General features: G+C 39.6%; 2 protein-coding genes across 2 annotated transcripts; both read left to right on the top strand.

Annotated features, from left to right (window-relative positions):
• The first annotated feature begins 7,793 nt into the window (after positions 1-7,793).
• Positions 7,794-18,199, top strand: LOC135463413 (sodium/hydrogen exchanger 9B2-like). Its single transcript, XM_064740673.1, has 11 exons — positions 7,794-7,809; positions 9,370-9,457; positions 9,733-9,915; positions 11,187-11,362; positions 11,736-11,842; positions 13,090-13,254; positions 13,919-14,027; positions 15,282-15,418; positions 16,316-16,393; positions 16,610-16,679; positions 17,982-18,199. The coding sequence occupies exons 1-11, from the start codon at positions 7,794-7,796 to the stop codon at positions 18,197-18,199; spliced, it is 1,347 nt and encodes a 448-aa protein (XP_064596743.1).
• A 4,721-nt stretch (positions 18,200-22,920) lies between these two features.
• LOC135463414 (solute carrier organic anion transporter family member 2A1-like) lies at positions 22,921-26,659 on the top strand. Its single transcript, XM_064740674.1, has 5 exons — positions 22,921-23,611; positions 23,811-23,897; positions 24,756-24,935; positions 26,002-26,166; positions 26,466-26,659. The coding sequence occupies exons 1-5, from the start codon at positions 22,921-22,923 to the stop codon at positions 26,657-26,659; spliced, it is 1,317 nt and encodes a 438-aa protein (XP_064596744.1).
• The last annotated feature ends 1,214 nt before the right edge of the window (positions 26,660-27,873 follow it).

Consider the following 27,873-nt stretch of genomic DNA (forward strand, 5'->3'; position numbering starts at 1 on the left):
TCTCGTGCCCGGCGAACGAAATGTCGAGGGAAAGTTTACATCTGCGGAAAAGATTAGCGAATAACTTAACAGAGAACTTAGGCACAGAAGATACAGAATGTGGTGAAATGATTTTTGAGACGAGTTTTCGAGACGACAAGATGTTTGCACTGTTATTAGCGGACTGCTGCTGTTGTTGTTGAATGCAGAGAATATTCGAGAGCGGCCTCCACTCCTTGCATGAAACTAAAGGCATATCGGGAGATGGATTCCATCTTATGACTACACAGTTTAAGGATAAAGTCACTTTGGCGAGAAAACGCACTAGCTTTAACATTATATAAGCGAAGCAGGCAGTCACCGAGTGATTTAAGACACTTGTAAAGGACTCATGAGGTATGGGTTCATTTCCGATATTGCACAGGGTATTTGTGGCTCTTCCCGCTGTCAGCGTTTTCTGGGGTCTTAGTGGAGATACTCTCACGTGGTACACTCGGTGGCTCAGTTGCCTAAAGCGTTGTTCTCGTTGTAGCAGAGCATCTCTCGTCCAATGAGGTTGTAGGTTCTAATCTAGCATTCGCCAGTTCGGTTGTGGCTTCGTACTGACAAATGGTGGCACTGGGGCATCCTATATTATGACTCATATGAAAGTAAAATTCCGTGAGTAAAGCGTTAAATGTTAATTAAAAAAAAAAATATTTGTCTATATGGCTGCAAAAGGTTAAGAAGTCGGTCGGGTTGGGCTTCCATAAATAAACCAAAGCCACCAAACATGACCCATTAAACAGTTTGAATCGTTGATAATGTTATCAGAGGACACAAGATATAACGTTCGTGTAACGAAGGCGTTATGGTCCCAGGTCTATGTGTAGCTCTGAGTCCTTCACGTCAAGCCTGTATTCAGCACCCATACTCGTTATCCTCTGAGCTCACGTATGCATCTAACATTGGGGCGTGTTATTTCTGTAGTTGACAAATGCCTCGAAGAACGTCCACGTAAACTTTGTCACCGATGGAAAGCTGATTGGCTGTGAATCGCTCGTCACTAAAATTTAACCAGTTTTTTTTATTGACGCCGAACGTGACTGGTTTCTGGAACAGAAAATCTGAAACTTTTCAGAATAAAGTGCTATATGTCGAGACAGCTTCGTCCTGATAAAACGGTAAGAGATCTTTTACATTCAACAAAACTATTTCTTTGGAATACACTAAAAGAGGGAAGTTGTATATGTTTTTGGAATAACTTTTTTCTGAATAATGTTTAGCAAATGTCAGTATTATCATTTAAGGAAAGAGCAACCACTTGGTTCAAATAAAAGCCAACCTAATCAAAGTTAACACAATTGAAGCTTTTTTTAAACGGCGTTTAAAATGTGTAGTGGTTGTTTCTTGATGTATTTATTCAGACGTTAAAGATTCAGATGGACTGATTTAGGAGCTGAAATTAAACTTCGAGTATGTCAAGCAATTTTTTTACACAGTTTTATGTTTAGTGTGGATAAAATTTATCGAATGGAAGTTGACAATATGACGCCAGTATGAACAAAGTGTTCATACGCTTGAGATAAAGTTATGAAATGGTTTTTCAGCGTGGCACAGCTGGTTAACGGGCTAGCGCAGGGTAGTGACCCAGGAGCCTCTCACCAATGCGGTCGCTGTGAGTTCAAGTCCAGCTCGTGCTGGCTTCCTCCTCGGCCGTAAGTGGGAAGGTCTGCCGACAAGCTGCGGATGATTGTGGGTTTCCCTCGGGGTTCGTCCGGTTTCCTATCACCATACGGCTGGCCGTGGTCGTATAAGTGAAATATTCTTGAGCACGGTGTAAAACACCAATGAAATAAATAAATTAATTTAACATCCTGGAACAGAACTGAAAATTACTTTGTAAAGAGTGGAATATGTGTAAGAAGTATGCGGGGAGATAGAGCTATGGTCGCAAATGAAATATATTTGTAGGATCTTTCAGTAAATTAGTTTCCCCTGTAGGAAATGAAGTAGATATATAGGTGTGTCTTTATGTACCAATAATAAGACACGTTACCTTTGTCTATTTTTCGTTCCAAATCTGATTATAAATCAAATCGCTATATGGAGTTTAAACACGTGATCAAAGCAAAGTACACACGCGGAAGTTAGCTGGTGATCAGTAATATAAACAGTTTGAGAGATTCGGTATCAGTTCTGGAGGGCATTTGAAAGCCATGCGTCACATAACGTACTTAATTATTTCTTTGATTTCTACTCAAGAATATTTAACTTGTACGACCGGGGGAAGTGGGGGGGGGGCAGGGGGAAACCGACAACCATCCACATGTTACTGTCAGACCTTCCCACGTCCGGCTGGATAGGAAGCCATAATGAGCTGTACTTGAACTCAGAGCGATTGCATTGGTGAGAGGCCCGTAATCAATACGCTAATCAATAGGCCAAAGTATCACACTACGTGTTGTGATAGGTAAGAATACAATGTTATCAGAGTTCGAAAACAACAACAACAAAACTACGCATTTACGGACAAAGCCAGCGGTTTTCCGAGACTTGAAGATCAACAACAGGCATAAAATTAATCAGGATTTTAGCAAATACCAGCGTAAAGATCAGTCAATATGGCTACCAAAACAACCTCGTTGTGGCACCGAAAGTAAGGCGCAGCGGTGACAAACTTTAAGAGCTACTTCTCATGCATGTCGTTATAGGGGATGTTAGAGAATGATATGAGGCTGCTCTAACTTTAAAGGGTTAATGTTCAACTTGGTTATTTTTTCATAATTGGCTACCACTGTATATATTGTTGAATTGAGTGTAAAAAAATATGGGAAAAAAGTACAGTTATCCGAGTAATATGGCACTTAAAATCACTAGACAATGAGGCTGGGTTTAAGCATGTTTTACTCCAGCACTCGGTGATCTCCGCCGAGTGAGGTCATGTAAATCGAGCATTACGAGCTGTCAGACCTTCGCCATTTAGTTCAGTAGTAAAAAAAAAACACAAAGTGACATCAAGCATATCGAATTTCTCCACGAAATGGTTTGCTGTTCTGCATACGGTTGTAAAAAGGGTCGTCGAGGAACCACAGAGTTAGGTTCGTGGCACAAGACCACCAAACACAGCCAACTCATTACGGGCTGACAGGAGTTGAGATAAGGAATCCTGGCGGACAGCTAAATTCTAACAGCATGGGGGAAAATTAGGCTTTAAACATATATGTGTATATAAACTCTGGTGATAGGGCTTGGTGGGTATAAAACAAAGTGAGAGTTCATTTGTCATTAGTTTGATCAATCTTCGGTAAAGTGAAAGCAAAGTAGATACAGCCACGTGATGGCTTCCAATGAATGTCGCTTTGATACATGCTGTCCCACTGGCTGTGTCTCCCTCCTCTGAACCAATGAGTGAGCTTCTAAGAAATTGTGAACTATTTACAACAACGCAATGGTCGTTTGACAGTTACGGCAAAGCTAACGGTTTCTGACTGGCTACAAGGGAACGATTAAAACTGAAATCAATCCGAAACTAATCGAGTCACTTGACTGAGTGAATCAAGAATTATTGACTGGGGTTGAAATTCTGGTTGTTGATTAAAATTACTCATCAAACGTGTGAAAACAGGTGATATCTCTTTGAATATTGCTCAGGGTATGTGCGAAAGCAATTTTACAAAGTGATAATTCATCCCCCATTTATTTTAATGTCCGTCTGACCCAAATTACGAAGATTAGCGACATCGAAGGATTAAAGACACCCTTCATAATACCTGCTTGGCATGCTTGAGTAATTCGAGCCCTAATTTAACTAGGAAAATTAACCTATTGTAAGAATTTTTTTCAGTATTGCCTTGATTAAATAAAGGAAAAATTAATTTCCGCGAACACATTTTCGAAGTAAATCCACTCAGGAAACAGAATGATACATGTATTTATTGTAACAGAAGGAAAGAATGGTAAATATTAAATCTGATATACACACGAAATGTAGACCTACAGTGTAACACGGCATAAAGCTATAGCTTAACAGTTCATATTTTTATACAGGTTATATAAATATAAGTGTCATGCCCTATATTCGTTTACAATTTGTAGTCCGTAAAGGGCGTTCTAAGTCGATAATCGTAAGATCCATTTCCAAAACAACGTTTAACACTACCTCCCAAAGACAAAGGTATATAACAAATTATACAAATAGAAAATAAAGCCGGTAACACACTAGAGAGAAGCGGACATCAGTTTTCAATGATGCCGGGCAGACAGTGGATATTCCAGGCATGAATTCCATATCAAAGTTCAAATTCGTAGTCCATGAATGAGTTCCAGGTCAAAAAAACAATTACACAAGGTATCTCAGTCGCGCTTTGATTGCAACTGTTCATAAAGGCATCATGCTGATGTAATGAGCATGGCTGCCTTTACGGCCCCTAGCCCAGGTTAAGCGGTATTCAGTTCGAAAATGACGAGCGTTACAGACCTTGAGCGAACAGATTGTGATTCAAAAGTAACGGACGATTACGTCTTTCCCCTTCATATGTAAGGATCTCATACTACCAGAGGCGCCATCTATGATGTTACTCATGGCTTGCTATAGGTAATAATCTTAACACTTAGGGCAAGTAGCTAAATCTGGACACTAATCCTTTAAGAGACTGTGGTACAACATAAATACAAACTTAATGAACAGTTTGATAAAGCTTATCTGCTATCCCCTGAAAAGCAATCACTAACTAATGAATGACTACACCACTAAATTGCAAATGTCGGGTCAAAGTCAAATCGTGATTGTTACTCGATACTATATCGTGAAATGTCGGTCAAGAACCTCTTTGATAGAGACAACGTGATAGTGGATGATTTGAAATGAAGTGAGGCGTTATCAGTTAGAGACGTCGCCTGGATTAGCAACCTTTCACTGAGGTCATCTGCCTTGCAGAGAAGAATTGTTTAACTGTTTATACGAACCTACACTTTACATGACCAAGATCAAGAGTTATCTCAAGATAATAATTGACATAACTGAATACTTAGTGATGCATTACCTTGCTTGGCATTTGCTTCTGCATGTTTGCACTAAATATGGACATATTATTCATGAATTAATTCCAACTACAATACTATTATTTTTAAAATTACCTGAAGTGTCCTTTTATTACGAACCTCCCAGCAACCTGCGGATGGTCGTGGGTAATGTCAGGTTTCTTAACACCATAATGCTGGGCGCCGTCTTATAAGTCAAATATTCCAGAGTACGGTGAAAAACACCAATAAAAATAAACAAATAAATTCATTGGCTTGGTATGGGACAAAAAAACTTGTCTGGTATGTCTACCAAGGTTGATTCCACTGGAATTTGTCCGAAAAAAGATCTGTACGCCATCGATACTTGTCGCTGATTAGATCTGATGTAACAACTGTTTCCGGTCGAGAGCTTGTAATTCTCAGTGTAAGACCGCGCTTAGACGGCATTATTTGTCAAATACACTTCCAAAATAAGGACAAATCAAAATGTGGGAATTTTCGCCGAATGTCCAAATTGTCATGAAGAAACCGAGCTGGTCCTTTTTTTTTTACATTCAACTTGTCGTATATTGAACGAATCGATACGACGAATTGCCTTCTTTGAAGAGATTGATTGAACATTGGTTGGAGAGCTCAGGCCTTAGAGTAAAACGAAGCTAAAATATGAAATCAGCTTTATCCTACAGACAACGGAGACTGTGCCTAAAAATACTTTCACCTATTTTTTCAAGAACTGACTGTATCTAGGAACTTTGAGGTCACATCACCTTTGTTTCTGATGTCCACCGGGAGGGTGGAAATTTTGGGAACATTATTCAGTTATCGTTTACTCATCGGTGAAAAAAGTTATTCCAACTTTCGGTGTGGTGATTAGAGTTGGATAAACTTCCTGTGACGTCGAAGTTCCTAACCTCTCATAGTATGGCCCATAAAGTCCGCCTAAGAATTCAAATGTTTGAGCGCCTTTAACTCACAAAAATCTAAAAAAAAAAAAAAATAAAAGAAATTGTATTCATGCATACTTCGATTTTTAGAGGTCTTTTCTTTCACACTGATCAAACTCGCCGTCTCAGTACATGACTTAGTGAAATCTCGGGTAGGATAGTGTCTAAGGTTTCCTGGGTAACTAGTCTAAGACAAGGGCAAATTTTGTATAAGTTGTATGTAAATTCGTCCACTGAATTTTACTAGAGATACTCACAGATATTCTATATTGAGTACTGATACTCATAGATATTCTACATTGAGCGTAACAATATGAACAGAGCGTCCAGAATCCCTGACACTGCTTCATGAGTGTGTCTAAATTCACTTAACTCGGAGCTAGGCTCCTGTTGAATTAGATCGCCAAAATGGATTTATGAAGAGTTGAAATCGTTGAAAGGGCAACTAAGATGCTAACATAGTACACGACTGGGATATTATTTCATTTATATGCCGGGGACTTCCGTGGTTCAGTTGGTAAGCGCGCTAGCCCAGCGTAATGACCCAGGAGCCTCTCCCCAATCCGGTCGCCGTGAGTTCAAGTCCAGCTCATGCTGGTTTCCTCTCCGGCCGTACGTGGGTAGGTCTCTCAGCAACCTGCGGATGGTCGTGGTTTTCCCTCGGGCTGTACCCGGCTTCCTCCCACTATAATTATGGCTGCCGTCGAATAAGTGAAGCATTCTTGAGTACGGAGTAAAACACCAATCAAATAAATAAATATTTATACGCCACCTATCACCCTTATGGTTGGAGGAAATACGGGTGAGCAGACTAAGCCAAAATTACCTTTGGTAAAAATAGAAAAACACGTGCTTGAAGGTTTTTTCATTAAATGTGGTGAAAGATAAGTGATTCGCCACGAACTCCATGTTCTATTGAACCTCAAGTACTGAACAACAAGAAGGAAAGTTTCAAGTTTGAAATGTATTTATTTATTTTTTTTGTTTTAGTGTTTAACGCCGTGCGCAAGAATATTTCACTAATATGTCTAATATGGAGTTCAAGTCCGGCTCGTGCTGGCTTCCTCTCCGGCCCTAAGTGGGAAGGTCTGCCAGCAACCTGCCGATGGTCGTGGGATTCCCCCGGGCTCTGCCCGGTTTCCTCCCACCATAATGCTGGCCTCCGTCGTATAAGTGAAATATTCTTGAGTACGGCGTAAAACACCAATCAAATAAATAAATAAATAATATGACAGCGGCCAGCATTATGGTGGGAGAAAACCAGGCAAAGCAAGCAGACCTTGCCACGCAAGGTCGGAGAGGAAGCCATCATGAGCTGGATATGAACTTCCAGGTCCGCATTTCCTTACTTGAATAGCAATATGCCCAGGGTATTAACAGAGAGGTTCTATCTTCTTTTATTTCAGTCACCTCACAATGGGATTCGATCTTGATCAACTCAAGCCACCAAAAAATGCTGACAGGGAGTCGAAAACCGGAAACGGAAAGAATAAAACCGCGAGTTCGCAAAATTCTCAACATGATGTAACATTCGAAATTGAAAATGAACGTCCTAGGGAAAATGACACAACTGCGTGCTGTGGAGGATGTAAAAGACACTGTTTTAATTGTTTCTATCCTTGTCTGGCAAGCCACCATAAACCTAAGAAGAAAGACTGTACCGGGAAGAAAGTTCGGTATTTCTTTATGTTGCCTCCCCACGGCCCGCTAGGCACGTACCTTTCTCTCTTGCTCACATCAGCCGTTATTTGGGGGGCAGCCTGGTCTATTATAGAAGCACCAATACTCCCTGGCACGAATTTGTTCTCCATTTATCTTCTCTTTTGTGCATGTTCCGCAGCAGGCTTCGTGTTTGAGATTTTTCGAATGCCGGCTTTATTGGGTAAGTGCATCTATTGTCCCTTTTCAGTATCTGATTCTGTACTTAACATTTGTTACTTAAGGTATTTTTAGGCACCAGGTTTGGCTACTTCAGTTTTTGATCCATCACTATGTGGAAGACAACGTTTTTTCGGGTGTTAAAGCTACAAAGATTCTGATCTAAGCTTAATATTATAATGCCTCGATTTGGCATTTTGTGTTTTTTCTGCATACTATCAGTTATATACTTTACTTGAAGAATATTTGATTTATTATTTAGCTATGTGATCGGTTTTTGAGTGAAGAAGCTGTTAGTTCAGTTTTTTGGGGGTGGAAATACGGGAATGCCCCTCGTAAACCACCAGTCTTTGGCACGCCCCTGGTGAACATTCTCATATGTGACTTAAAGACTAGGCATGGTAGATTGGAAGATTTTCTAGAGCGGGGGCATCCTAGAAATGTACGATACAAAGGCGAGATTTGAATCGGCACGTGATGTTCCAGATATACATATTCAAGATATTTTTCACTTCTTCTAACATGACATCTTCCATATTGGTGGAATATATTTTGTTCTAAACAAAGCCCAGGAAACTGTTGGACCACTGTATATCTAGGAGGGGCTCTGTGCCTCAGCTGGTTTGCATGCAAGCGCAGCGAAATGTCATGGGAGCATCTCACCGATGCGGTCGCTGTGAGTTCAAGTCCAGCTCATGCTGACTTTCTCTCTGGCTATAAGTGGGACGGTCTTGAGGCAACCTGAGGATGGTCATGGGTTTTTTCCGGGTTCTGTCGGGTTTCCTCCCACCATAATGCTGACCGCCATCATATAAGTGAAGTATTCTCGAGTACGGCGTCAAACACCAATCAAATAAATAAATAAATAACTAAATAACTAAATAAATAAATAAATGTATATCTAGGAAATTCCCTGTCCCAGAAGAGGGATTGAACCCATAGTCCTCTCCGCATGAATTTACGAAGGTTCCAGTTGATTACGACAATGGTAATTAAGTAACGGAGAAAGTACTGTTCAGAGTGCTTTTTCTGTTATAAAAGATAATCACTAGCAATGTCCATAGTGACTTTCTGCACTCCTGAAATAATAGGTCGAGTAAACGGATGAGATAAATATTCATATTTTATGCAGTGAATTTTTTCTACATAAATTTACATCTACCACCTGAAAATTATACGGGCCTGGATAAATTGTGTCGGATATCGGCGCGCATGTTCCGGTGATCATTGAGGCTGGTGTGGCGCAGTTAGAGACCGCTTTATCGCACCAAGGCCGCATAGCACTGTGATTTCTTTCACAATGTTCTGCTGATATTGGTGTCTCTGTACACTAAGTTCTCCGTCGATCTGTATTTTCCAGAATAAGAATGTACACAAACTGAAGTTTCCTTAAAAAGAACTTACAGTTCGACAATAGGGAGACGTCACAATTATCGTTTAATGATGAAGGACACCTAGAAAAAGCCCTTGGTTGTAGATCGAGATAGCTTTTTTCCGTATACCTGACTCATCTGCCTAAGTTTAATGTGTTAGTTGACAATATCGTCTTTGCTTATACTCACAGGTATGCTTGTTATGGGTGCCGTCCTTAGGAACTGTCCTCCCATTGACATCGCTAATAACATCGAAGAAAAATGGTCATCCAGTTTGAGGTAACTGTAGAAAAGCCATACATAATAATTAACTCGTACAACATAGAGAGAAATTCCAGACCACCGACGACAGTCTGACAGCCGGTAAAGGGTCACACTTAACCGGTGAAATATGGTGAAAAACCAAAAAAAAAAATGCAGGAATGTTAATCAAAATTTGTCAGGCGTCAGTGATCTAGAATTATCGAAAATTCTGTGTTGACTATCGCATTAAAACAAAGCAAAAGGACTAGTGATTGGGGATGCTCATTTATCATTCCTCCTTGTTTTTACAGGACCATCGGGCTGGTGATCATTCTCGTCCGGGCTGGGCTGGGGTTGGACCCAGGCGCTCTGAAAAAACTTTCCCTGGTGGTTGTCCGTCTCGCCTTCACCCCGTGTCTGGTGGAGGCGACAACAATCGCTGTGGCTTCCAACCTTATTGTGGGATTTGAATGGCCTTGGGCTTTCATGCAAGGGTGAGCTGGTTAGATGTCAGCAACCCATGAATATGTGTATTTGTCAAATTTTAACAAAATGGGTGTGGCAAAATAGAGTGATGGGTTTCTAAAAGCGTATTAAAGGTGAAGAAAACATAAACATGTTACCAAAATCAGATGAAAGAGCGTGTAAACTTATTTGCAAATATGATATAATATTTTTTCGATTGTTTTTTAGGAGAAAAGTATTTTTGAAAAATATTTTTGTACAGTGAGTATTTGGGAAAACCTTTTGGTGTTTGTCGTCGTTGCGCAATAATGTTCTAAAAAGCATTCCTAATAAATTTATTTGAGTGAAAAGTTGTTGTTTACACCCAAACATATGCATTTAATCTGAATTATGATATTATTTATGAATGTATTAAAAATACAAAAAAAAAATGATCAAAATCCAGGTTGAACACATTTCTTAGTTGACAAAATTCTGGTGTAAATATAATTATTAAAAATGTGTTACATCATAATTTATAAAATTATTACACCAAAATTATATACACCGAACGGTGTTCCCAAGTACCCAGCGTACAAAAACTATTTTCAAATGTCTTTGTCTTTAAAGAAAACTTTTCGGACTATTTCACTTGAACTTTATGTAATTTTTTATGTTTTCTCCACCTTTAACCCTGATATATGTTAGTCAGAACATCAGCCGCCATGGTATATGTCAAAGTAATGAAAACACACAGATAAAAAATAATAATAAAAAAAGAAATCTATTTCTTGCAAGAATTTGTGCTTCTTATTATCCGACTCCGTAATCTTCTAGCATAAAAAAGAAATTAAAAAGAGAAAAATTTATTCATTTATTTATTTATTTGACTGGTGTTTTACGCTGTACTCAAGAACATTTCACTTATAAGACGGTTGACAGCATTATGGTGGGAGGAAACCGGGTAGAGCCCGGGGGAAACCCACGACCAGGTTGACAGGCCTTCCCAAAAGAGAAAAAATAGCTTCTTAACAATGATTAGCCCATACTGGCTTCCTCTTCAGCCTTACGTCTGCCAGCAACCTACGATGGTGGTAAGTTTCTCCCGGGCGCTGTCCGATTTCCTCCCATCTAAATGCTGACTGCCGTCTTATAAGTGAAATATTCTTGAGTACCTCTTTAGACACCAAGCACAGAAATAAATTTAAAAAAAATACTGGTTAGTAACCATTTATTTTTAGGTAGGCCTTCCTTTTGTTTGTAAGATGCAAATGGGAAGAACATTTTTAACAACAAACTTTCGCCTTCGTTTCACTTCCAGCTTTGTTATCGCTGCTGTCTCTCCAGCCGTGGTGGTACCGGAGATGCTGAAGCTGGTTGTCCGCGGGTACGGGATACAACAGGGCGTGCCCACTCTGGTAATAGCAGCCTCAAGTATAGACGACGTCCTGGCACTCACTGGATTCAGCCTTTCTTTGGTTCTGGCCTTCGCAACGGGTAAGCTTCGAGTAAGATGACACGAACATTTGGTCAAAATTTCATTTTAGATCGAACGTTTTGCTTCAAAAATTTGATGTCATATTCAAGAAATATGTGTTCAACTGTTAAAATGGTGAACCAAATGACACGAACGTTTTGCACAAACTTTTACATAAGCTGGATTCTATCTCTCTATTCTTTTGAGGCCAATCTAACAAATGAAGGCCGCTTTGTCTATAAGAGAAATCTCTAGAAATGGAGTATATCAATTACAAACTAGATTTTTCATGATCATTTTAATGGGCACAAATATTTTTTCATAAAGAAAAAAAAATTAATCTTAATTATTAAAATATGCTCTATCTTTATCCCTTTTTTCAATTTACGTAAGGTAATATCGCAGACACCGTGACTAAGGGGCCACGTGAGGTGATATCTGGAGTGATTGTTGGAATCCTGTATGGCCTACTGATGTGGTATATACCTAACAAGAGAAACGTGAGAGAACTGTGTATACCACATGTCATTTGTACATCTGTAAACAAAATTTGTTCTTTTGATTGAAAACCGTAACGTGTTATCAATATGCAAATTCTACATATGTTAAAAAACTAGACCTTTATTTTGAAATCCGTATTAAAAGAATGCACTTTCTGCATGTTAAAAGAAACTGGCCTTTTATGGAAAACAGGGTATAATTCCTGCAAATTCTGCTAAAAAAACTGGCCCTTTTTATTGAAAACTGCGTAACTACGTTCAAATTCTACTAAATCTGTAAATTTGTAAAAACTGACCATTTTGATTTATCTGATGCAAGTATGGTATAGGTCTTAAATGCATAATAGCAACATTATTATTGTCGGGAATTTCGGAGTTGACCGTATGACCGTATGTATGTATGTAGAGACAAATTATGAACAAGCAAATATGTCCTTAAATACAAATAGTCAATTATCAACAGTCGTCATGTCTTTTGAACACAAGAGGTAACTCAGCCTCAGCCCTGAAATGACAACGTCCCCACTGCTCTTGGGGAAATTTAAATGCCAACATCCTCTCCGGCCGTTAGTGGGAAGTTCCGTCAGTAACCTGCGGATGTTCGTGGGTTTCCCCCGGGCTCTGCCGGTTTCCCCCCACCATAATGCTGGCCGCCGTCGTATATGTGAACTTGAGTACGGCGTAAAACACCAATCAAATAAATAAATAAACGAATAAATGCCAACAAGCTGGATAACTGTTTGCCTTATGCATTTCATGGCTTTCAACAAATCCACGGGACCTTCTTAAAACCATTATGACCCTCGGCAGTTACCAACAGTTCAGCAAATTCCGTGTATTTTTTTCCATTCTTTGCGACATCTGATACTTGACATGGGTTCGAGGACAGTTTCGAGTCGAAAGTTTCGAAAAATACATTTTAAGAAATTCAAGAAACGTGCTTTTGTTTATACCACCTATGACACACTACTCACCTTCGTAATGAGGCATCAATGGATACAGATATATGGCTTATACTCTAATACGGTCGAATGTTTTATACATAAGTACATATATCATTTTTAAAGTGTTTGGTCAGACCCGGCCCGGGCTGGATCCCACGTCTTTTGGACTCCCGGATCCCAAATTGAATGTTGCACACATTTTGAGTTCTCTCAATGCAAAAACCAGTCGATCAGTCGATCAGTCAATACATCAAATATCTGCCGAATTTTCTGCCGTTTCAATTATAAAATGTCAACTTGCAGAACCACCGCACAATCTTGAGATTCTTCATGTTGATGGGAGGCGCCATTTTGTTTGTGTTCGGGACGGAAGACGCGTCCCTCCAATCTGCTGGACCAATCGGCTGTCTCACGGCGGCGTTCGTGGCTGCGTACAAATGGCGGAAACAAGGCTGGAAGGGCACAACGGTAGCCTTTATATTATACTTATGTTGCAACTTATGTGTTTTTTATTATTTTGTAAAGCAAATAGTCAACTAGGCACTGTACAGTCTCAACTTCAACTAACGAGGACACGCGATACTTGAGTCAACGTTTGGTTTTTTATTTAAAACATTTTCTTCAAAATGGCCTAAATAAAATGCATGAGTTTCCACAGTTCTTCCCTGTGAGAAGTTCATCAGTGGAAAAGAAATCAATAATTAACCACTGTGACGACTTCAATCAGCGACGTTAGCATCACAGAAGCCTTTAGTACGAAGACTAGTGGTACGGAAGCTTCAAAAAAATAGAACACATTTCAATGTTCAGTTGTATGATTAAGGATTAGAACTACTGAAATGGTCAACTAACTACATCATTTAACCGCGGATGCGCTGTGCCATTACAGTAAACGGACTGGGCAAAACGTCTAATGTCTTCGCCATTGATTTCCAAGAGCCTTTACTCAATGTGTTTACACTTGAACCGTTCTTCTATATGGAGAAACTATGGTTATATAACGACACAATTAATATTAATAAAGAAACAACCCCAAAAAGATTTTATTCTTGAATGACAATCTGTGGGTGAATTGGCTTGTCCGGGCAATGTAAGACATTTTTTTGTAAAAGTTAATTTCTTGTTTTCTTAGAACCCGATGAATGACGCTATGGGGGTTGCCTGGAATATCTTTGAGCCTTTGATGTTTGGCCTCATCGGAGCAGTGGTTGAAGTTAAAAATTTGGATGCCAAAACCGTCGGTATGTAGATATATTGTTTTCACTGATTCTCTTATGTCAGATACCGGTACACTAATAATCTTAATAACAAATTTTGGATAGATTCTTGAACATCGGCCTGGGTGACTGCACGTCATAACCCTAATCCGTGAGATTGTAAATGTTCGAACGCACCTCCTGCCTAATCCGCTTATGGAGTATTTAGAGGGTTTTCGTGGCCGAGGTGGTTAGCGTCGTAATGATCCAGGAGCCTCTAATTAATGCAGTTGCTGTGAGTTCAAAATCCAGTTCATGCACGTTGGAAGGTTTTCCAGCAGCCTGCAGATGGTTGTGGATTTCTCCCGGTCTGCTCCCGCTTTTCTCCCACCATATTGCTTGCTTACGTCGTAGAAGAGAAATCTTCTCGAGTACGGCGTAAAACACCAATCAAATAAATAAATAAATTATCGGTATTTGATTTTGGTTGGCTCCTTTTCCGCTTGTTCTTTTCTATCTTCCAGTCGTAAATCTAACTGCCTCATATAGGGGAGTTTCAAGGTTTTTTTTATCCCTGAAGGTAAAGAAATGTATTACTGTACAGTATCACCTGCGAAAAATGTTAAGCCTACTATATTTCACAAATTGTTGTATAGAGTAGAGAAACGATGGAGAAAATTGCGAAGCTGATAGTTTTGTTCTTGAAGGAAACAGGTGCCATTTACGCCTTTAGAACGCAGCGAGAAAATGGGTAAATTATTGTCGACGAAACACGTCACATGACACAGCATGACTCTTTTTTACCTTTACTCACGAAAGAGTTAAGAACCCGAAACTCCCCTACTGACAAGCGTTCTTAAGCATTAAAAAAAAATAAATTAAAAAGTCACATCATATCAAACCAATTATTTAATACGAAGTAATTCGAGAATGCACACGTAGGTACGCCACAGTAAAATCCACAATGATCACCACAGACAAAAGGACAATGCTCCGCATTTCTGTTCTAGAGTACCTCTTATTAGTGAAGAATCTTTCCCTACCAACGTGGGATAGACACCACAGGGAAATAAACGCCTGCAAAATCATAACCTTCTGTGGTAGAGATATGTATACATTATTCACTAGATGGTGCGAAAAATGAGAAACTGTGTTTTGTACTGTGTGTACATGACAATTTCACGTAAATGTGGATGAAAAGCTAACTGTTGAAAAATCTAGACCATATATCCCCCAAATAAAAAAATTACAGTAAATAAAATGTTAGATGATATACATATGTGGATTATCTCACCGCAGGTTTAGGCTGTGCAGTGATCGGGATTGGATTACTTCTGAGAATTGTCACCACCTTTTGTGTCATTTCCTTCGCTGGGTTCACCTTCAAAGAGAAACTATTCATCGTGTTTTCATGGTTGCCAAAAGGAACAGTACAGGTATTGTACATACGTCAGAAACCAAAGCAAACTTCAACAGTCCTTAGACGACTAAACCTTGACGAATATGAGGGAGAGTTGGAATGCATATGTCTTTGTATTTTTTGCCTGACATTGTTTGTGTCAAGGTAAAAAAACCTAAAGGTCCCTCCCCCTGTGAGAAAAAACCCGTTATGTAATCCGTATAAGTTTTAAATGCAGTTTACCATGTTGAGAAAAATGTTAAAAAAAATGAATTGAACTATTTTGTGGACAGTATTTAATGGTTTTTCATCTGATATTTATTTCACGTTATTGTTTTTTTTTGTCCTTAAAGAAGGTGGACCCCACCACTGGCTAGAATATTAAGGCTTCTGACCTATCGACGATAAACCATTCACACTCTCTCTCTGCTCCCACAACTTTCCAAGAATTGTCTTTGTGTAGGAATATTAAGACTTTCTGATCTATCGACAATAAAAGATTCACTAACAATCTCTGCTCCCATGACCCTCCAGGAAATGTATTTGTTTGGGAGTATCAAAATTATCTGTGCATCCCTTTGTAAACATTACCCTTAGTTTATGCATATCATATTTTGATCGATGCGCAGCTGAAACTTTTCCCAGAGGATACGTCGCCAACACTTACACCAAGCGTTAGCAGCATATTTTATGACTCCAAACAATGCGTTCAGAATCTCCTGCGAAGTCATGCTTGGCTTTAAAATGAACTAAAATTTTGGGAAACAAAGTTTAACAAATGTTCATTACTCGGCTATTTCTTGCAATTTGTTGTTTAGTCCAAATCATGTGTTTCTAACTAAAGAGTTCGCCCTATTTTTATAATATGATTACGGGATTGAACATATATCATGACGAATCATAGTATTCTATGTATAACCACTGTCTCCTCCAGGCTGCGATAGGTTCTGTGGCATACGACACAGCTGTGAGATTGAATAAAGGAGAATCGGCAAAAGCCGAAGGTTTGGAGGTGAGCATAAAAGAAAAATAAAATCCTAAAATTTGAACACTATGCAGTGATTGGTGATTTTTGGGTGTTATTTGTGCTGAACATTTTGGCATACATATAGTAATTTTCTCCTCTCCATGACTAAACTTGCGATTTTCAGACTTGTCCTCTTTTTAATAATTAACTGGGTCATCATAGATATTTGCACCCAAATCCATTGTGAACTCTTTTTTTCAGATTATAACGTTGGCTGTCTTGTGTATTTTGCTGACGGCCCCCGTAGGAGCGTGGTTAATGGCAGTCACAGGTATGCTGGTTTTTTCTCTCCACTGCTATCGGGGCGATTCATAGCTTATAATGCATGGCTTATCATCAAGCGGGTGTTTGTGGATGAAATTTGATGCACAAATTATGAAATGTGTAAGCACATGTTTAAATCTAGATGTCGAAAAAGAGACTCTCAAACAAAAGCATGCGCGTACGTGGAAAGATCTGTCAGCAACCTATCGATGGTCGTGGGTTTCCCTAGCCGTCTGCTCGGTTTTCTCCTACTATATAATGCTGGCCGCCGTCGTGAAAGTGAAATATTCTCGAGTGAGGCGTATACCACCAAATGAATAAGTAAATAAATAAATAAATAAAGCGGAGAAAATTGGTTTTAAGATTTAAAAGTAGGACAAAATTTCCGCAAATCCATCCTAATGAGAAAACTGTTTTGCGAAAGGGGGTATCTGGGATTGAACCGAGAAACTTCTAGACCTGCAGTCCACATCTGAGCTATACCTCCGTATGTAAGTTAATAGACTGACAAAATTAAAACAGGGTTGTGTTAGACAATTGGTGTTAAGCCACAATCATTCATTCAGTCATTCACTCAGCTGTATGACAAGGGTCATCTTGGTAGAAGGCTATTTGTCTCATGCCAACTTATGCAACAACACACAGGAGAAAGCACCGTTGATCCCAAGAACAAGTTTTCAGAATTCAATGTTTAATCAAGGTTCTTTGAATTTATTTATTTATTTGATTGGTGTTTTATGCCGTACTCAAGAATATTTTACTTATACGACGGTGGCCAGTATTATGGTGGGAGGAAACCGGGCAGAGCCCGGCAAAAACCCACGACAATCGTCTGGCAGATCTTTGCACGTACGAAAGCTCTTTAAAGTAGTGATACTTATATAATCTGTAGACCCGTAATTAAGCCATTAAAGATAGAATGTAATCTTTAAAGAAATCCTTCAAACCACTTGTTTCTCCAGTTTTCTCCAGAAAACCCCCAACTTTGTTGCAAGCAGACCTGTGAGACACTCCCGGTAAAAGGCTCCAGGGAGCATTATATGGTAGAAACTTTAGAGTTAGAATCTCTCAAAGACCAAAGGAATTTGGAAGTACTATCTCCACAAAAGATATAAGCCTTGTAAATCACTCTGAGAATACAGAAAGTAGAATACATCAGTTAGACGTCTCTACAGATTTTCCCAAATATGACACCCACCAAGGTACACAAAACTGCCAAAGGGTCAGGCAAGAAAGATCCCCAAATTAGTGCTAAATGCAACTGGAGCTACATTTGGAAAGTGCTCACTGCGGTCTGCATTTATTTCAGGACCCCGACTTCTACAACGCGCAGATACCAACCCTCTGGATGACGTCAGCGAAGAGGAGGACAGCGAGGCGGAAGCGGAAGACGATGAGGAAACAGGGGGAGCAACCTTCCCGATGAATGACAGGACAGTGACAGGGGAAACAAATCCCGGATTCCTACAGGAGAGCGAAGCAGCAACGAACACGAAAACTGAAAACACCGTGGATAGCCGATTGTGAATGTGAAGTTAGTTGTTTTCGCGTTTTTACTAGATAAATAACAAGCATCGCATATCACGGGTATGTAAAATATGTAAATAGCCCTCGGAGAAATTGCCGCTTAAATTAAAAACCTACCAAAGGTCTGACTTACCTGTGATACTATAAATTAAACGTTGAAAAGTAAATTCAAGAAACAAACTTGTTATAAATTTCTTTGATGCGTGCTGATAGGTAATGTGCATATATCGGATGGTTTAATGTTTACAGAAATTGAATTTAGTTTTTTTAAAGATAGTTTAAAATTATTTTATTTTTGGACCATGAGGAAGTGAAAAAATTTATAAAATTGTGTTCATTGACAAACAAGTTTAACATAAATTAAAAGTATTGAATGGCCGATACACTCAGAAGACACGTGTTTGAGGTTTCAGGCTGATGCTTTTTTGACTGGGGTTTGACGCCGTATTCAAGAATCATTCATTAATAAATGATGGTACACAGGTTGATAAACTTAAAGGCACATTTTGTACATATATTTTAGATTACATACAACTTACCATTCAACAATTTTAGATATTCACTCAGTCATTCACTCAGTTGTATGACAAGGGTCATCTTGGTAGAAGGCTATTTGTCTCATGCCAACTTATGCAACAACACACAGGAGAAAGCACCGTCGATCCCAAGAACAAGTTTTCAGAATTCAATGTTTAATCAAGGTTCTTTGAATTTATTTATTTATTTGATTGGTGTTTTACGCCGTACTCAAGAATATTTTACTTATACGACGACGACCAGCATTATGGCTGGTGGACAATGGGCACAGTTCGGGGAAAACTCACGACCATGCGCAGGTTGGTGCCACACTATCCTACGTACGGCTGAAGCCGAAGTCAGCATGAGATGGACTTGAACTCACAGCCACCGCATTAGTGAGAGGCTCCTGGGTCGTGCTAACCAGCTCTGCCAAGGAGGCCTTTCATTTTTAGATAAACCGGTACCGTTTTTGGTATACATGGACCGAGTACTGTAACCAGGTCATACACCGGTATTGGAATGACGTGATATAATTTTTGCTTACCCTCACCATTTATACACATATATCAAACTACATGTATACACATTACCTTACATGAGACTAGTGGGTCGATATACTACATTAACTTTGTACATAAGATCATAAGAAAAACTACTGAACAATAAAATCGTACTACAGATCCTACCTGCGTTTCTTAATGTCATTTAATACATGGCCTTGTAATATCTTCAAAATTCTGAATGCATGCGTTCCAATTATTATGCGTTGTTAGACTGCACCAAACTCGGACATAAATTTCTTTTGAAAAATGCATTTTTTTGTATATAACCGTGTTCTTAGACAAATCCATATGACAAAATGACAAAATAAAAATGATATATATTTATCCCTTTCCCTGAGGCCTCGCTGGCTCAGACGTTGAAAGCGCTGGTTCGCTGTGACTCCAACTCCGCATGAGTTCGAACCCAGTCCTCGCTCTTTCGAATGTAGCTCTGAGCCAGAGAAATCCAGGTAACATGCTCCGTGCACCCGAGTTTCTTCAGAAATAAACCAGATCGCCAGGCGATGTATAAGTGAAAACTTGTGAGTGTGGAGTCAGTCAAATATTAATTACCCACAAATTTAAGTTGTGACTCATGCACTATTTATGTACTACGTGTAGTGATTAAGGTCACAACTTCTCCCAAGAACTTCACGCCCCATGGTCGTAGCTGTCTTAAATTTTAGTCTAGAAGTTTTCTTACCTTACCTTTGTAATTCTAGACCTTTATGAAATAATTGAAATTTAAAATATTTTTCAAATACGAAACTCTGAGGCCTGAATTACAAAATTGGAAGAGGATATTTGTTCTGATTTCACAAAGTTCATAATGATGTTTAATATTCTAATTGGCGGTCATGTTTAAGTGTCGCTAAAGCACCACAACAGGAGCACTGTGCCCCTGGTTCGGCATTAACAGTGACAACGCCAAAATGAAAAGAAAATATCAAGTGTTGCAAGCTGGGTAGAGATGTTGAATATAACGTCTAAGTCAGGGACAACAAATCATACTAGACAAAGCACTCACAAGGGCGATATTACTAGTTGTTTGCAAATAACGCCGGTGACACCAACAGTGGGTAAAGCACCAGCTTTTTAGTCATAGGTCAACCAGCCTAAACAAAAACATATAAAGTGAACACGCGTGTATCAAGTTTTGTTTTAATGTTAATATAGTGAATTAATAAACAATGTGCCTAACAAAAACAACAACAGACATTCACAAATCGTATCATACCAAACACTGAACTGCAGCGCCTCCTGGCTACAATTCTGAACGTTGTGTAAAGTAAACTCGGCAGAACAATGAGTAATCTGGATAGATGTTTACACTAGTAATCTTGTCGGATCTCTTAAGAACCTTGTCGGGGTAGGACAGACATTTTCAGCCCATAGATCATTGCGGAGAGGACAGGTTTGTGCGCCTGCTCAGTTGGAATACGAATATATCAGCGAGTTGAGGTAAGTCTATACTTACTCGTATAAGTGGCCTATACGTATGTTTATCCGAATGTGGCCTATATGTCCTATTAGTATTAAGCATTTCCCTGGGTTCATTTTCCTCTACGGTTGTAAGTGGGAAGGTCTGCCGGCAACCTGCGGATGGTCGTAGGTTTCCCCAGGGCTCTGACCGGCTTCTTCCCACCATAATGCTGGCCGCCGTCGTATAAGTGAAACATTCTTGAGTACGGCGTAAAACACCAATGAAATAAATAGATAAATCCTGGGTTCATTTCGCATGGAGTGACAATTTAGACATTTATTTATTTTTTTGATTGTGGAATATCTGCCAACCTCTCCCCCAAAAGTTCCCCACGTTTCCTCCGGGCTCTGCACGGTTTCCTCTCACCATAATGCTGCCCGTCGTCGTATAACTGAAATATTCTTGAGTACAGCAATCAAATAAATCAAATAAATGATTGTATTTGATTGGGATTTTCAAGCTGTACTCAGGATTCTTTCACTTATAAGTACGACCGGAGAAGAAAACAGCTAACATGAGCTGGACTCGAACTCAGTGCGAGCGTATTGGTGAGAGCCTCTGAGGCACTGTTCTGTGCTGGCACGCAAACCACTAGGCCTAAACATTTATTTACTTATTCACATATGTTATTCTTCATCCCGACACCTAATCGAGAATTATCAGGAGATAGATGACAAGCATTTTGTCATTACGACACGTATTGCAGTTGAATGGTTCAATACGATTTGTACGTCATAAGTATTACAATTTATGATCGTAATTTGGTGCGAAAATAGCTAATCTTATCTAACATATGTATGTATGTATGTATGTATGTATGTATGTATGAATGTAAGTATGTATGTATGTATGTATGTATGTATGTATGTATGTATGTATGTATGTATGTATGTATGTATGTATGTATGTATGTATGTATGTATGTATGTATGTATGTATGTATGTATGAATGTATGTATGAATGTATGTATGTATGTATGTATGTATGTATGTATGTATGTATGTATGTATGTATGTATGTATGTATGTATGTATGTATGTATGTATGTATGTATGTATGTATGTATGTATGTATGTATGTATGTATGTATGAATGTATGTATGAATGTATGTATGTATGTATGTATGTATGTATGTATGTATGTATGTATGTATGTATGTATGTATGTATGTATGTATGTATGTATGTATGTATGTATGTATCCTTATGATTTAACGTCGTAATTGTTCAGTCATTTTACGACGAGTAGTGATTAGGTGTGTGCACATCTACTGTATCTTATTGTGGTAGGGCGAGTCCCTGCCTCCAAAGTGCTGCCGCCGTTGAAGCATCATGGCGAAGAAACCAGACTCAACACTTCTCCCAGTGACATTATACTGACACCGGTCCAACCAGTCCTGTTTCCTTACTTTAACCTCTCAGTGCCGAGCGCCAAGCGAGACAGCAGCAAGTGTCATTTTTAAAGTCTTTAATATGACTCGACCCAGGTTTGATCCCGTGGTCCGCCGACTTCGAGGTGGATGCTCTAACATTAGGTCACCAAAGCTGATATCGAACGAAGGAAATTGACTTCGGGCAGACTTTGCTTAAAGTGAGAAAGAAAAGTTCCTGTGACTGTGTAGATAATTTTGCTGAAAAAATTCGGTATAAAAAGGATCCAAACTTTGAGAACATGTGAGATCTAAGCAATCCAGATACAGGTTCTGTTCTGTCAGTTGGATTCTGTCTTCTTGGTATGCACACAGATCTGGCTCTGCGGGAGATATTGAGTTTGCTCCATATGAGAAAAATAGCCATTTGCTGAATCAAATCAGGCCCCAAGGATCACAAAGATGTTTTAGATTTAAGTCAGGCTTGATATTAACATGTCAGACAAGTCTGAGTATTAAAGTCAAAAGCCTAAGGAAAGTAAAAAATTTAGAGCTGTAAACTGTTTTGGAGATAAGATCAAGTGTGTCATAAGTCTTAAAGACCGTTTCGTGATCATGGACCTTATCAATGAAACTGAATCAAGTTTATGTGGGGTTACATGTGTGTAAGGGGATGGGGGTTGGGGTGGGGTGCCTATTCTTTGTCGATGTATCAGTGTATTTCTAAAAAAAAAAGATACAAAATTCAGTATGTTTAAGGAAAGAAATACATTTTCCATTCCACAGACATTGTAATCACATACAAAATGGGAGTGTACGACGTGATGACAGAAGAGCCGTCAGATGCAACCAGAAATCAACACTTTCTCTGCAAAGAGGGAAATGCCGAGAAACCGAAAGATCGTGACACCTCGTTGACGTCATGGCGCGGACGCTGCTTAACGTCAATGGTACCTTTCACGATCTACTATGGGGTGGTCAGCTTGGTGACGTCAGCGTTGGGGGCGTATCTGACGTCACAAATCACAACGATAGAGAAGCAGTTCGGCTTAAGCAGCGCGCAGAGTGGGCTACTGCTCAGCATGAACGATATCGGTTTCCTCATTATGGTCGTGTTTGTCTCTTACTTCGGCCGAAATGCACATATCCCCAAGATTTTGTCGCTCTGTTGTTTTCTATATGGTATATCCGCTCTGGTGTGCACGGTACCTCATCTAGTCACTGAAAACTCCCTCGCAATAACCGGAAGCGCTGAAGCACCTCAGAATATCAATTCTCCGGAAGAAGGACAGCTGTGTTCGGCACCAAATCTATCTCAAAACAGAGACGAGTGTGAAAGCAATCAAAGCAGTGCTAACTCATTCGTTAAGATCGTTGCCATGACGCTCATCTCCTTCGGAATGCTTCTTCAAGGCGTGGTAAAATCTCCGAGGTCACCGCTGGTGCAAACCTATGTGGATGACAACGTGTCACGAACCAGTTCCGGACTCTATATCAGTAAGTCACGCTATATTTGTGTCTAATTTCACTTAATCCGGAGCCAGAGACTGTATATTAATCGTGCTGAATAAGATTATAAAGTTAAGTTATAAGTTATGTAAATAAAACAGTTTCAATCACAGTACATTGTTTTTGAAATCCTCAAACGTCGCAGTTTGTGACTGCTCATCGGACATTTTCTCTCATTTCGCTACAGGCATAATCTTGGCAATGGGAATATTTGGGCCAGCCCTGTCTTTTGGAATTGGTGGATATATCAGCAAGATTTACGTCACACTGGAAGGTAGGTAAAACAAGAATCACCTACATTTTAGTTCATTAGTTGATTTGCATTTACTTTACTTCAAGTTAATTTCATTTCTAGATACATTTAGACCGCTTAGCGCTTATGAATTTTGTACCTGTAACAATTTTTGACGTAGATGGTCTATTTACTTGATTGGTGTTTTATGCCATACTGAAGAATGTTTTACTTATACGACAAAGGAACCCAATGGAAAGTGTCAATTTTGATGGGTAAGGCCAAATGGAATGTTAAGAGTATATGCAGTTGTAGAAGTATAAATGTGGTGACATTATTAATATTCATAGCCACGGTAATATTGGTTATAGTAGCAAGAACCACCACGATTAATAAAAAAACTGGCAGGAGCAGTAGGAAAAGTAGTTATTGTCACAGAAGTAGTACCTGTTGTAGTAGAAGCAAAGAAACTGTTACCAGCAGAAGAATCGGTAGTACCAAAGGTTGTAGTAGCCATGTGCAGTATACAGATAATGTATGCTGAAGGCCGTGAATTTCAGGTGAGTGTGTACTGACCAATGAAAACCAAGAGGTATATGAGGAATAATGAGTACATTTATTTACGTGGTTGTTGTTTAACGTAATGCACCTGAATTTTTCACTTGCAATATGACGGACAATATGACGGACAATATGAAATACTAGTTACAGCACTGTTTTTTGCGGGCACGAGTTAGCCTGGCATAATTGGCTGCTCTTGACAAAAGTGGGCGACCTCCAGCCACCCTGGTTTCGGCCCCTGGTAGACGTGCATGTAGTGATAGCACAGCAGTAATAGAAAATATACCAGTGGTATACTTAGCAGTGCTTTTCATTTGCCTATGTCTTTCTCTCCACCAGAGACGTCGTTGACTCCGCGCGACCCCCGATGGGTTGGTGCTTGGTGGCTGGGATTTCTTGAATTTGGTATTTTGGGGGTCATCTTGGCTATTCCTGTTTTCTTTTTCCCGAAGAGACTGTCGAACGCTCCCCCAAAGTATCAGACAATTTCCTCACCCCCGGAAGAAAAGCAGAAAGAAGGTTTTATTAGGAGGACACTATCCTCTGTTACAGGTATATTTCTCCGTCCGTCTGTCCGTTCCCGTTGGTTAGACATCAACATATCAACATAGTCTCACTCCTGGAACATGAGGATTGCCATTTCTTCGCTTTTCACGCAATAAGTACGAGTTAAGTCATTACGACAATATAATCTACATGTATTTTTTAAATATGTTCACAAAGAGACGTCACTGTTATGGAAAATCCTATCTAGAAATCTCCGGATTATAGCTGATCAGTACGGTGCAAAGGTATGTAACTAAAGATTAAATTTGAGAAAAAGGATGAACGTTTTGCCTGATAATGGCGAAAACCGTACTGACAACTGTTTATTTATTGTATTGATGTTTCACCCAGTACTCAAGAATATTTCACTAATACGACGGCGGCTAGTATTATGGTTGAAGAAAACCAGGCAGAGCCCGGGGGAAACTCACAACCATCCGTATGTTGCTGGAAGACTTTTCTACGTACAACCGGTGAGGAGGCCAGATAGAGTTATACCTGCGGGAAAGTTCCTCAGTGGTTTTCTCAGTCATTTCGGCTTTCTCCAACCAAGAAACTTCCTACGCACGACCGGTGAGGAAGTCATCATGACTTGAACTCACACCGATCGCATTAGTGAGAGGCTCTTCAGTTGTTGCTCCTCGCAGACACATTTCTTGTAATGCATGAGTACTGCGTCAGAGTTTTGATGACAATTATTCATGGTGGAAGATGTTTTCCCATGAGGTTTTCCCATGAGGTTTTCCCATGAGGTTTTCCCATGAGGTTTTCCCATGTGGTTTTCCCATGAGGTTTTCCCATGAGGTTTTTCCATGTGGTTTAAGATCACATAGTATCAGTGTAACAGAATATCATCTTCCGGCATCTGCGTGGGAAGACCTTGGAGCAACCTGCGGATGGTCGTGGGTTTGACCGTGGTTTTCTCTCACTATCATTCTGGCCGCCGTGGTATAAGCGAAATGTTCTTGGGGACTGCGTAAAGCGCTAATCAAATAAATAAATAAATAAATAAACATCATCTTCATTTCACCCATCACAGGCCTTCTGTCAGCAATATGGAGACTGCTAAGACGACCTGTTTACGTTCTCGTCGTGTTTGGATCTGGTTTGAGAGTCTTCACTTTTGCAGGTATCGTCGCGTTTCAACCGAAATATTTGCAAGTGTATTACGGCCTGTCCATCTTCAAGGCTAACGTCATTGTAGGTAAGTTGAGAAAACCCACACTAGAGACCTTCGTCTTTATTTTCTCTTTATGTTCGGGCAGGGGTTATCTGTCTGTATTTTTACCTAATTCTGCTTACGGTAACTGTTAGATTAAAACCTTGCATGAGGTAAATTAACAAGGGGCTGTATTTCACCTGTTACGTGTAATCATTAGCCAGCTATCACACTGTCGTCGCTGCTCTGGTTTTACCCTCTGTGCTGTACGTCTATCACATTGTCGTCGCTGCTCTGGTTTTACTCTCTATGCTTGTAAGTCTCTTACTGTTTTGTTCTGGCAGGATTTATGTCTGTCGGATCAGCAGCTGTAGGGATTATCATCGGTGGGATTATCATCCATAAGCTAGCACTGGAAATCAGAGGCATGTTGAAGATGGTCATCATTACGCAGGCGGTTTCCAGCTTGCTGTTCACTGCGGGAATATTCCTCGTTTGTCCCCAGCCTGAAATACACGACTTCGACCTCAACGGGTAACCTGTCATGTGTTTGAACTTATGTATTTAGCACACAGGTCTTAGCTGAGTTGACTGGGCTGTAAACAATGAGATCGTCTGGTATTATCCACTTCGTATCTGAAGTCAGAAGACACCTCGGTGGCCGATTGGTTAGCGTGGTTTAGCAGCTGAATGAATCAGGATCATTGCTATGAGTCCTGCCGTCGTATAAATGAATATTCTTGTGTGCGGCGTAAAACATCAATCAATTAAATACAGAAAGAAATATTTGAAATTAGGAGATTTGTGGGATATTCGTCGAGCTGTGGTTGCTTCATTTGGGTGTTTTATGTTTTCTCCACCCGTGAGCCAGGCAGAGGAATCTTTAGTAAGTTGTGAGTACTGAGGTCAATCATTTGTTTTCTTTGAAGGAATTGATTAGACACCATGGAACTAACTGCATCCGGTTAATGCGATGTATTTAAAGATGATATAGAGTCGACGTCTACTAGAGAATTTTGGCAAAAAATCGAACTTTCTCGAACTTTGCAATGATTTGAACAATATCAGTTGCACAGGTACGAGTATAATATTTTCCGAAAGACAATCAGACTGTTGTTGGTAAATACAGAAAATATGATTTGATCAGAGAATATGGATTTTGTGCCAAATAGTCTGATATGGCCTCTTTAATCAGTTTCACGAAAAACAAGAATTTACAGTTCATTCCACCTTTCTAACATGTTACAATGTCACAATAACTGTCACAATTAATATTTTCATTTTCTTACAAACGATATTGTAAATTTCTGTGAAATGTTGCTCTGGTGTTCTGGCGGTTCTTGCTCCAAGAGGTCGATGCTTAATGTTTTAACATGTGTCGCCATGGCAGATGTTGAGGGAAGTTTGATCTAACAAATCTTGTTGGCTATATGTACATATCTGATTTTTTTTTACTACAAAAACTTTTTTCCCAAAACAGGCAATGGAAATTTCTGCCAACATTTTATGCGGATGAGTCAGCTTCCTGTGCCATCGGATGTCAATGTGACACGGCGAAATTTTTCCCTGTTTGTGGGTCAAACGGCGTCAGTTATTTTTCACCGTGTCACGCCGGCTGTCAGCATAAAGAAGGCGAGGTAAGATACACTCTCTCAAAGCCAAAGAAATATATATAGGATGTGTACCACAGGCACGCATTAATTGTAACAAATTTGCAGATGAGCATTAATGTGTACTTTGCACACATCATAT

This window comes from Liolophura sinensis, chromosome 3 (genome assembly GCF_032854445.1).
Source record: "Liolophura sinensis isolate JHLJ2023 chromosome 3, CUHK_Ljap_v2, whole genome shotgun sequence".
In the NCBI taxonomy this organism is placed as follows: domain Eukaryota; kingdom Metazoa; phylum Mollusca; class Polyplacophora; order Chitonida; family Chitonidae; genus Liolophura; species Liolophura sinensis.

Bases quoted from the DNA above. Each gene is read 5' to 3' on its own strand.
- LOC135463414 (XM_064740674.1), top strand. From the start codon at position 22,921: ATGGGAGTGTACGACGTGATGACAGAAGAGCCGTCAGATGCAACCAGA. The intron at 24,936-26,001 runs GTTTTATTAGGA...CACCCATCACAG, and splicing joins GGAAGAAAAGCAGAAAGAAG to GCCTTCTGTCAGCAATATGG. The intron at 26,167-26,465 runs GTAAGTTGAGAA...TTGTTCTGGCAG, and splicing joins CAAGGCTAACGTCATTGTAG to GATTTATGTCTGTCGGATCA.
- LOC135463413 (XM_064740673.1), top strand. The intron at 14,028-15,281 runs GTATGTAGATAT...ATCTCACCGCAG, and splicing joins TTTGGATGCCAAAACCGTCG to GTTTAGGCTGTGCAGTGATC. The intron at 15,419-16,315 runs GTATTGTACATA...TGTCTCCTCCAG, and splicing joins TGCCAAAAGGAACAGTACAG to GCTGCGATAGGTTCTGTGGC.